Source organism: Trifolium pratense, linkage group LG6 (assembly GCF_020283565.1).
Source record: "Trifolium pratense cultivar HEN17-A07 linkage group LG6, ARS_RC_1.1, whole genome shotgun sequence".
Taxonomy (NCBI): domain Eukaryota; kingdom Viridiplantae; phylum Streptophyta; class Magnoliopsida; order Fabales; family Fabaceae; genus Trifolium; species Trifolium pratense.
Window position 1 is genome coordinate 21,181,657 of NC_060064.1, and position 11,530 is coordinate 21,193,186.

At 34.6% G+C, this 11,530-nt stretch overlaps 2 protein-coding genes across 5 annotated transcripts; both read right to left on the reverse strand.

The window, feature by feature from the left end:
• Nucleotides 1-856: 856 nt before the first annotated feature.
• LOC123891618 lies at nucleotides 857-9,394 on the reverse strand. 4 transcript variants are annotated; one of them, XM_045941527.1, is made up of 12 exons: nucleotides 9,012-9,394; nucleotides 8,437-8,511; nucleotides 4,328-4,610; nucleotides 4,011-4,238; nucleotides 3,125-3,379; nucleotides 2,373-3,043; nucleotides 2,096-2,290; nucleotides 1,891-1,995; nucleotides 1,723-1,789; nucleotides 1,535-1,630; nucleotides 1,349-1,451; nucleotides 857-1,224 (listed from the first exon to the last, which is right to left on the reverse strand). In XM_045941527.1, exons 3-11 carry the CDS (start codon nucleotides 4,601-4,603, stop codon nucleotides 1,359-1,361), a joined length of 1,986 nt encoding a protein of 661 aa, XP_045797483.1. In that variant the 5' UTR covers nucleotides 4,604-4,610; nucleotides 8,437-8,511; nucleotides 9,012-9,394; the 3' UTR covers nucleotides 857-1,224; nucleotides 1,349-1,358. The 4 variants fall into 4 exon arrangements, with proteins under 4 accessions (XP_045797483.1, XP_045797482.1, XP_045797479.1 ...); XM_045941526.1 differs by having other exon boundaries at nucleotides 857-1,250; XM_045941523.1 differs by having other exon boundaries at nucleotides 857-1,451.
• Nucleotides 4,986-8,240, reverse strand: LOC123891902. Its single transcript, XM_045941772.1, has one exon. It carries the CDS (start codon nucleotides 8,238-8,240, stop codon nucleotides 4,986-4,988), a length of 3,255 nt encoding a protein of 1,084 aa, XP_045797728.1.
• Nucleotides 9,395-11,530: the final 2,136 nt, after the last annotated feature.

Below are 11,530 nucleotides of genomic sequence, written 5' to 3' on the forward strand. Positions count from 1 at the left end.
TACTGGCCGCGGCCGGTAGTAAACACACTCGTCGTTGTAAGTCAATACTTTCCACGACGGGTCTTTTTATACCCGTCGTGGTATGTCAGGTTTCTACTGTATTATTAATTAAATTTATGAGGATTCCACGACGGTTTTTACAAATACCGGTAGTGGTATGTATGAGATTCCACTACGGGTATTTTCAATATCCGTAGTGGTATGTATGGTTTTCATTTTTTTTTTTTTAGAGTCTGGGATTCCACTACCGGTATTTGTAAATACCGGTAGTGGTATGTATAGTTTTCATTTTTTTTTTTTTTAGAGTCTGGGATTCCACTACCGGTATTTGTAAATACCGGTAGTGGTATGTATAGTTTTCATTTTTTTTTTTTTAGAATCTGGGATTCCACTACCGGTATTTACAAATACCGGTAGTGGTATGTATGAGATTCCACTACGGGTATTTTCAATATCCGTAGTGGTATGTATGGTTTTCATTTTTTTTTTTTTAGAGTCTGGGATTCCACTACCGGTATTTGTAAATACCGGTAGTGGTATGTATAGTTTTCATTTTTTTTTTTTTTAGAGTCTGGGATTCCACTACCGGTATTTACAAATACCGGTAGTGGTATGTATGGTTTTCATTTTTTTTTTTTTAGAATCTGGGATTCCACTACCGGTATTTACAAATACCGGTAGTGGTATGTATGGTTTTCATTTTTTTTTTTTTTAGAATCTGGGATTCCACTACCGGTATTTGTAAATATCAGTAGTGGTATGTTAGTTTTGTAACATGACCAAATTACAAATATCCTGTGCCTGCATATTAGTAGTGGTGTGTAGTTTTGTAACATGACCAAATTTCATCACAGCATCATAAAATTCATGTGCAGTTAAACTATGATTCTCAGCAACAGCATCATAAAATTCCATATACAAGATGTTAAGGCAAAAGCAATCTCTAGTGTTTATTCACATATACAAGGCCTTATATAGCACTTGCAAGGAGGTTACAACAAACTCATAACAAACTAACTGACTTAACTTGGCCTCTAAGTAACCCACGCGCGCGCAGGCCTAGCAGCTGCAGTTGGCTTACACGCGGGCTTGGCTTGCCAATGAGCATGCCTGCAGCTTCTGCAGCTCACATTCTAACAATGCCTCTCCTAAACTGTATACTATACAAGGATTCAGTTTACAATTACATCTTCAATCTTATACAAACCTAACATATCTCTGATCCTGCAAAAGTTGTCAAGGCTCAAAGCCTTAGTCATGATATCAGCAACTTGTTCAAAGGATGAACAATGCAGCATTTGAATCTTTCTGATAAACAGTCCTAAACTAAAACAGTCCTATAACTCACCAGATAAATCTTAACCCTCCAATAACTCCAAAAAATATGTTGACCAACGTAATCGCAATTCATACATCTCCTCAGCTGTTAACTCTTTTGGGTCATTAAATACCTACAATAAGTAAATAATAATATAAAACTATTCTTGACTCGGTTATAAAAAATTATTGATGTATAAAAAATAAAAATTATTACCTCCATCCAAGAATCAGTTATCTTAGCAGTGACAATGTCCAACATATTTTTCATTACATAGTATCCACAGTCATTTGAATTATATTGTTTCCTCGCCTACAAATTATATATAGTAACATTTGATCAAAAAATACCACACTTACTTATCAAAAAAGTAAATATATATAAAGTTAGAATACCACACTTACTTGTGGATAAAGCCATACGGTATTGTTCTTTCTATTGCCATTCGCCATTTGATCAACCGTAAAAACACTAATTCATAAGAAAAAAAAGCCGCATAAAATCATATAAAATTTGTAATAATTTATGTTTATAGTATATAACCAAAACCCCTAAAGTATAAACTTAATTACCTTGAAACAATTTTCTCCATTATTGGATTAAGTTTCCAATGTAGTGAACAAATAACAACCACGGTATTTATCTTTGGACAAAGTATTATCAACTGCCAATGTCCTCTGTACGCGTGCGTGGAAGAACAGTATTATATTGTTAATAACTATGAGTTATAAAAAATAAATAAGTATTAAAAAAATACACAAATTCATACAAACTTACCCATGGTTAAATGGTAATAATTGACACTCTTTCTTTTCATTTTCTAACTTATGCTGGATGTATTTCTTGCATTTACTTTGAGATATTCTCTGATCACTTTTTTTCCCAGCATCACCAACAATGTTCAGAAAACTTGGTTCCAAAATTCCATATACATTTGTGGTGTTGTTTTCAATGCATAAACGATGAATGTACCTGAATATAATTTTAAAGTTAGGAGAGATATATAACATATTAACAGATATTGAGATAGTAGTAAATAAGAAAGTACACTTACGAGCACCAGACACTTAGAGTACTCATGTCGAGCCAAATAAAACCCACCAACAACTCTCTTATACACTTGCAAGACATGAGAAAATTAGTACACATTGAACAATGAGTTAATTGTACATCCAAATGATCATCACCCTTTTTCAGAACCATGATTAACAATTTCTGAACATCGTCCATGTTATCTTCAGCCTCTGCTACCGGTGCAGGAGAACGACTTCCTTTTGCGCTTTCAGTGACAACAACCTCCTTGAGTTCATTTTGCATCTTGACCGGTGCAGGAGAACAACTCCCTTTTGCGCTTCCGGTGACAACAAGTTGTTCAGTTTGCGCTTCAGGTACCATGACTCTATTATTTGTATCAGAGGTTTGGGATAAACCCATGGACTTTAGTGTCTCCATAAGAGAATCTTGCATCATCTTACGCTCTTGCGCCAACTTTTCCTCAAACTTAGCTTCCAAATCTGCTTTAAATGCTGCTAGTTGCTCTTTGACATCTATACCTTGACTTTGACGTGAAACCTTTGATCTTCCCCAGTAAGTGGTAATGTTATGTTTTTTTCCAACACCACGAACACTACCACCATGCTCAGGTGTTCCAATGGCTTCTGTTAGGACATCGTGACGTCTCGTTGGAACAAAGTCACCCTTTTTTGAGTCTTCAACAATTTTCTCCTACAACATGCACAAACAAAGTCACAATATAGTAAATAATTGTGTTACTTAAAGCAAAAGCATGATTATAATGTTACTTACAATTTTCTCAGCAACTTTTTTTACAGGCTCGGATGTGAATTCTCCCCCTTTCTTTTGTCGTGCTCTCGTCCATGTCTCATAGCGTTCCGGTGGAGATGGATGACGATCATCATCAGTTAAGCCAGAACTATCTTTCGATAAGGACAATCTCTTTTCATTGATCATCTGCTCCTCGAGCCTCTTATACCCTCCACGGGATAATACATGTGGGTAAACATTCTTTGCATGATTCTCCCTACCCTTTTGACTTTTTTCCTATTATAAACTCAAATAATTAGTAATTACAGAACAATTTACAGCAGCAGTGGCCTCATAAGCATACACAGCAGTATCACAGCAGTAGCACAGTTTAAGCACAATTTTAGCACAGTTTTAGCAGCAGTAGCACAGTTTTAGCAGTAGCACAGCAATGTAAGCTACTTGTCAAGACAATTTAAGCACAATTTAAAATATTTTAGCACAGTTTTAGCAGTAGCACAACAATGTAAGCATGAACTAAGGCCTGGAGTTAATATTCAAACATAGTGAAAGACTAGCAATAAAATTGAAATGTCAGAGTAAAAATTAATTGATGCCAAAACTAGCATCAAAACAAATCAGGTTCTACTTTACTATAAAATTGATGCCAAAGTAAAGAAAAATCAGAAAATAATAGAACAAACCAATGTTTTAACGCAGTTTCAGCAAAATCACAGTTTTAGGCAATGTTAAAGACAGAAACAGCAGTTTTCGCGCGGTTTTAGCGCAGTTTTAGCGCGGTTTTAGCGCAGTAGCAGCAGTCAAGACATAAAAATCACAAAATCACAAATCACAAAACACAATATTTAACACAGTAGCAGCAGTAGCAGCAGTCAACACAGTTTAATGATTTTGAAATTACACTAACCTTAAAATCAGAGGTCTGTCGATACTTCACAAACTCTTCCCATATATCTTTTTTGATGTAAGGATACTTGACGTATGGAGGAACGTCATCTGGTTTGGGGTCTGTGATATAAGTTCTAGTCAACCGTGATTTAAAATCTTTCCACCGCTCCGCCGCATAGTGAAACCATATTTTCTTAAAATGATCATTCCTTTTTGCATCATCAAACTCGGGTATAACAAAAATAGCCTAAAATATTTACATTAAAAAATTTGGTGTTAGCATAAGATGTATTTGATATGATAATAAAATATAACAAAATGTTGAATTTCAAATACCTTAATATCTGTCCACATAGCATTTTTTACTCCTTCAGGTATATGTTTCCACAACTCTTTCGCAATACTGCATCTTTCTCGAGTAAGAAGTGCTACGTAACTCTTAAAATGGGAGGCATTGTTACCATAACACTCTCCAGTTTCTAGATCAAACTGGAGAGGGATCTTTATACCCGTTTTACGAACGTTTTCAATTGCTTTCAACATAGTGGGACCTCTAACACTTTTTTTATTACGTTGACTAGTTTCAGCAGAGTTGTCGGTTGAATCAGCCATATCGTATCTGTTTACACAAAACACAAAAAAGTTATATTGTCGGTTGAATCAGATTATGCAGAAAAAATTATGCAGAAAAAAAAATTATGCAGAAAATGGTTCTAACCGTTTTAAATATCAAATTATGCAGAAAAAAAAATAAGCACAAGCTCATAATTAAACATAAGTTATATTGCCCAGAATCTCAAAACAGATTTCTTAAGGTTCAAGTATTTAAACAATACAGCAGTAGCAGAAGTTTTTTTTTTCAAAACATAAAAGCTAAAAACTAACAGTACATATTCAAAACATTACAGATGCATTACATAAACAGCACATCAAAACATAATCAAAATAAAAGGAGAAAAGCAATGATATGCTAGCATCTGCAGCTTTTTCTTCTCTAATCCCATATTCCTTCGTCATGATCTAAACGAATAGCTGCATGCACATCATCCTCTTCGTTTTCTTCAATGAAGGTAGGCACATCTGTTGAGAAAGGAGGAATTTCGGAAATATCAAGCTCTTGATTTTCATAACTACCATGCACATTTTTTCCTTGTAGAACCACCGACCACCGTTCATTAGAAGGATCTTTGACATAAAACACCTGTTTTGCTTGGGATGCCATGATGAAAGGTTCGTCTTTATAAGCTAACTTGCAAAGATCAACTAGTGTAAATCCTAATTCATCAATTCTCACACCATTGTTGATATCAATCCATTTGCATTTAAATAAAGGCACTTTAAACACAACGTAATCAACCTCCCAGATCTCTTCAATCACCCCAAAGTAGGGTGTAGATGCCATAACCGGATTTTTATCTTTGGAACTAGAGAAGTGCATGGACTCTGCCACAATCATAACCCCACTATTTTGCATGGTACTGCGGTCATCCTTTGATTTTGTATAAAAGGAAGTTTTGTTAATATCATATGCACTCCAAGTCAATATGTTACATTTAGGCTCATAGGACAACCACTTTATTGTATCGGAAACACTATCATCTTGGCAGACCTTTTCTTTAAACCACTCTGAGAATTTCTTATTATGCTCTCTTAACACCCATTTTTCATTCATCTTATCGTGCATTTTCTTTATGATGCTTTTGTGAGCAGACAAGTAAGGTTGAACTTCATCAGTGTTATTCAATATATACAAATGCGCTTGAAGAATTATATCAATATGCATGCTCTTGACATTTAAACCTTGCGTGCCCACACCGTCACATCTTCCATCATGACGAGACTTGGGAACCCCTATAGCATCCACTTCTGACAAATAGTTTGAACAAAACTCAATAGCTTCTTCTGCAATGTACCTCTCAACAATCGAAGCTTCCGGACGGTGTGGGTTTTTTGTATACCCTTTTAGGATCTTCATGTATCGCTCTATTGGATACATCCACCGTAAATAAATTGGGCCACACAATCTAATCTCCCTTACTAGATGAACAATCAAATGAACCATAATGTCAAAAAATGAAGGAGGAAAATACATCTCCAATTGACACAAGATAACTGCAGCTTCGTTTTCCAACTCGTCTAACTTCAATGGATCAATTGCTTTACAACATATTGCATTGAAGAATAAGCACAACCTGCATATAGCTTTCCTAACATTATCGGGCAATATCCCACGAATAGCCACAGGTAGTAGTTGTTGCATCAAGACATGACAATCATGAGATTTTAAGCCGATTAATTTGAGATCTTTCATTGATACAAGGCTCTTGACATTTGACGAGTAACCATGTGGCACTTTGATACTTTGTAAACACTTGCAAAAACTTGTTTTCTCGTCTTTAGACAAAGTGTGACACGCGGGAGGCAAATATGTCTTGTCATTGATTTTTTGTGGTATTAACTCTTGTCGTATACCCATCAAATCCATATCAAGACGAGCATGTGCACCATCTTTTGTCTTGCCTTTAATGTCGAGAAGTGTTCCAATTACACTATCACATACATTTTTCTCCACGTGCATCACATCAATACAATGTCTTACATCAAGACTAGACCAATATGGAAGATCAAAGAACACTGACCTCTTTTTCCATATACTTTTCACAACAGGCTGCTTTTTCCTTTTGACACTTTCACTTTCGGCTTTTGGCACTTTCGCTTTTGGCACTCTCCCTTTTGGCTTTTGGCACTTTCCGAAGACAACATTAATGTCTCGTTGTCGTTCATAAACTTCCTCTCCAGTTAAGGGCGTTGGAGCAACACCATTCTCTTGGTCTCCGTCAAAAGCTTTTCGCAATCTACGATATGGATGATAACGATTTAGAAATTTTCGGTGGCCAAGATAAACAGTCTTCTTTCCATTTTTCAGTTGCTTATAACATGTTTTTTTTTCACATATGGGACACGCATTATGCCCTTTAACGGAATACCCAGACAAATTGCCGTATGCCGGAAAGTCGTTGATGGTGCAAAACAACATGGCACGCATGTTGAACTGTTCACCAGAATACGAATCAAAAACATCCACTCCTTCCTCCCACAACACTTTCAAATCATCAATTAGTGGACTTAGATAAACATCTATGTCATTTCCTGGTTGTCTTGGGCCTGAAATCATCATCGATAACATAATATATTTACGCTTCATGCACAACCAAGGAGATAGGTTGTAAATCATCAGGAGAACAGGCCATGAACTATGGTTAGTACTTTGATTACCAAACGGATTCATTCCATCAGTAGCAAGTCCAAGTCTAAGGTTTCTCGACTCTTTGCCAAAATTTGGAAACAAAGAGTCAATTTTCTTCCATTGCAAAGAATCAGCTACATGGCGAATTTGGCCATCACATTTTCTCTCTTCTGCATGCCATCTAAGATTCTTTGCGTCATTTGCATTAGCAAACAATCTCTTGAACCTTGAAATTATTGGTAGGTACCATACGACTTTCGCGGGAGGACCCGTTTTGGTCACCTCATCATCACTAGAATCACCATCTTTCTTTTTGTAGCGAGACGCCTTACATGTCGGACAATGATTATAGTTTACAAACTCTTTTCGGTATAATATACAATCATTAGGGCATGCATGTATCTTTTCATACTCCAAACCCATTGGACACAATACTTTTTTCGCCTCGTAATAACGATTTGGCATTACATTACCTTCTGGAAGCATTTGTATCAACAATTCAAGCAATTCAGTGAAACTTTTGTCGGTCCACCCATTTTTTGCTTTCAAATTAAACAATTTTAACACCGCAGACAAACGGGTAAAATTTGTGCATCCCGGATACAATGGTTCATCCTTGTCACTGCATAAAGTTTCATACACATGCGCCCTCTTAAACGAATCTTCTCCAATATCACGCATCATGTCTTCTAGTCGATCATCGATATCCACACTACCACTTTCTCTATGGGACACACTTGGCGTTGCTACTACTTCACCGTGCCATATCCATTGTGTATAATTTTGACAAATCCCGTCACAAATTAGATGATTCATGATTTCTTTCTTAGTACGTTTTGGTTCTTTATTTGCACAATTTATACACGGACATAGAAAAAGTGGAGGAAATTCAGGAGGAGGACGTTCTAGTTCAGCATTACTTTCCGCAAACTGTAGAAATTCCATCACTCCATGTCTGTACTCAGTACTTAATCGATTAGCTCTCATCCAACTACGGTCCATACCTACGTTTCGAAATTTATGCATTCTAAGTTAAAGGAATGACTAGGTTGTTACTATTGCGAAACATTCTCTCGCCCTATTTTAATAAAAATTCATAGCCTATAACAGAATTTGCATATAGCAGAATTTTTACATAGTAATTTGAATTGCATCTAAGTTTATAGCTTCTATATATGTTTTGAAATAGAATCGGTACCTGTAGATGAGACCGTGATTGAACCTTCTAACCTCAAACAAAGAGGACAACACCAAAAAACAGCAACACCAGCCCCTAAACAGCAGCAGTCAACACGTAGGATCAGGAAAAAAAAACACTAACCATTTTCTTTGTCACATAACAAACATTAACATAGAAAGACCAGAAGGAAAATTATCCTTAACTTTCTTCTAATCACATGTTGTCTATTTTCTGTTTCTGCTTAATACTTTTCACTTCTTTTAACCATTGTTTAGCTAGAGATACCATAACCATAAACAACTTACTAAGAGATGAAGAACAGGAACCCAAAACACATGAAAACGAATATCCAATTTAAAACCTTCACAATTTAAAACGTGAACTTAGAATATCCAATCTTCATTCAATGCTACCAAAATGTACTGAATGAGAAAAATGCGTGTTTTTCTTACCAGCAATTAACCATAAACAGAAAAAGAATGAAAACGAATACGAATGAAAACGAATACGAATGAAAACAAGATCAACCATAAACAGAAAACGAATGAAAACGAAAACGAATGAAATTTGGGGGAAGTTTGATTTATTCATACCTTTACCGAATGAAAACGAAGAGATTTGGAGGCGATTAAGCGTTTGCAGGTTCGTCGTTCCGTCTAGGGTTTGGAGAATGAAACCGCGAATGAAATTGGGACGATTGGAGATTGGAGAGATTGGAGAATGATTGGAGAACGATTGGAGAGTGTTTGATTTGAAGAAATTGGGACGATTTGAGGAACAAATTAGGGAGAACTAGAATTGGGACGATTGGATTGGAGAGTGTGTTCTTCTTCGCGTTTGCAGAATGAGGGAAATTGGGAAGAATGAAAAATATAATTAACACTATTAGGATTCCACTACCGGTGATAAGCTAGATCGGTAGTGGAAAGTGGGAATATGAAAAAACTAATAACACTATTAGGATTCCACTACCGGTGAATCCTAGATCGGTAGTGGAAGATAATTAAAACAATTTTGCACGTAATTACGACATTGCCACCGTGTCTACTTTCCACTACGGATTTAGCAAAGCCGGTAGTGAAATCCCTTGTCTCTGAACTTTCCACTACCGTTTTCAAAATATCAGTAGTGGAATCCTTTGGTCAAATGTATTTCACTACTGGTATTCACATACCGGTAGTGGTATCTCCAAACCAAAAGTCATTTTTCTACTAGTGAAATTAACTATCACACACGCATTTCCTTGTTGCCTTCATCCAACTAGGATGGAATTTATGCTTGGGCTAAGTGGTGTATTATTTTTTGGTACCCAAAAAAAGACTTTTTTTAATGTGTGTTTCGCTCTTCGGTCAATATACTTTTTTTGGTACATTGAAAAAAATAATGTATTTAAAGTCCGTTTGGACTTGACTTACTTTTTAGCTTATAAAAATAGTTTAGGCAAATAAATAAATTTTATGTTAATTCATAAATTTTTACTGATAAAAATTGTATTTTTATAAGCTGTTTTTATCATAAATTACATTGAAAAACTTATAATCATATATAAAAACTTATTTATTTGTATAAGATGTTTCGCATAAACTAAAAAAAAAAGTTAATCTAAACGGGGCCTCAGAATGCAAATAAATACTTTTTAATGTATAAAAAAAAATCAATTTTGCTTGTAATAGAGAGTATATATTTTGAAGAAGAAATACGAATTATGAATTTGAATAAACTTTTAGGGGCCAAAATATATTTTTGAATTATTCTCACAGGCCATATTGTCCCCAAAAGTCATTGACATGATGACATGTTTCAAACATCACTAACCTAATTACATTGATCAGAATACAAAAGTCAATTAACTTTTTAAAAAATATTCATTAAGAAAAGTAAATCTTTACTCTCATTATAAAAATAGCTTTCTTAAAGATATCAGTGAACAAATGAGCTCGTGTGAACATTAGATATTGGGAAGGCTTTGATTCCACTTTTATGGGTCACGCACTCACGCCATCTACATTTTTTGGATTTGATTGTGCATTTTTTTGACTGAAATGTTTGTAGATATTGGTTATTGGATATTAATTGTATGATTACATATTTTTTTATGATGATATTAGTACGAAATTTTCACCGTTGTTAGTGATAATTAATCTTCGTCGGGAAACATGTGAGGCACATACGATGGATTCTCTCCTCCCATCCGAATTTTTTCCTTATGCACGAGCCAGAAAATCTTTATAGCATAGAATATTGGAAAGGGATGTTTTTGATAATTGTTTTCTTTCTTTATCTAAATAAGTGTTATTCACATGATCTGAGTTGGTTTTTTTGTGTGTGATTTTGTTACATGTGTGTGGTGCCGTTGTTTTGTTCATCGTCTTGTTTGACATATTTTGATTTTCTGTTTTGATCAGTGTTTGTTTCCTTCAGAATGACATATCAACTTCGACTAATTGCAAGTTCAACCAATGATATACATATTTGAAGATTTATTATTATATCTCGAAAAAGGATATATGATAGCTATCATTAAGTTTAGTTATCTCGAGACTTATTATTACTAGTCCCACACACGTGCGATGCACAGGTGTTATGTTGTATTTTATATTATAATGTTGAAAAATTATTCGTATAAATTGTAACAATAAGTATTATAAAATGAAAATAATAATAATAATAATAATAATAATAATATAAAAGCGATGTACTTATCACTTCCTCCAACCAATATATATATACTTATATGTATAGAGAATGAGTACGGACCATCAAAATTGAATGAAATATGATAATGATAATGGTTATATATTTCAATCCCATAACCTAACTTTTTGCATAATCTTCACTCTTCTCTACAATTATAATGTAATTAAGTCAATAATGTATACACTCTTCGTATTTTTTTGTGTGACTAAATTATAAACTCTTTGTTGTTTCTATGAAAACGGTTGACATTTAAATGGGATAAATGTTGAAAGAGAATCCAATTATGCTCATCTTCATTGTCACTAAGGAATGTTATAATAATGTAGAAAAGTGTAACATCTTGTGACATCAATTTTTGGATAATTTGAGAGGTATAATTCAATAATAATGTAGAAAATTGTAACATCTTGTGACA

Excerpts from the sequence above, each read along its gene's own strand:
- LOC123891618 (XM_045941525.1), bottom strand. The coding sequence starts at position 4,603 with ATGGCTGATTCAACCGACAACTCTGCTGAAACTAGTCAACGTAATAAA. Across the intron at positions 4,239-4,327 it reads CTATGTGGACAGATATTAAG|GCTATTTTTGTTATACCCGA; the intron begins GTATTTGAAATT and ends TAAATATTTTAG. Across the intron at positions 1,996-2,095 it reads TTATTACCATTTAACCATGG|AGGACATTGGCAGTTGATAA; the intron begins GTAAGTTTGTAT and ends GCACGCGTACAG.
- LOC123891902 (XM_045941772.1), bottom strand. The coding sequence starts at position 8,240 with ATGGACCGTAGTTGGATGAGAGCTAATCGATTAAGTACTGAGTACAGA.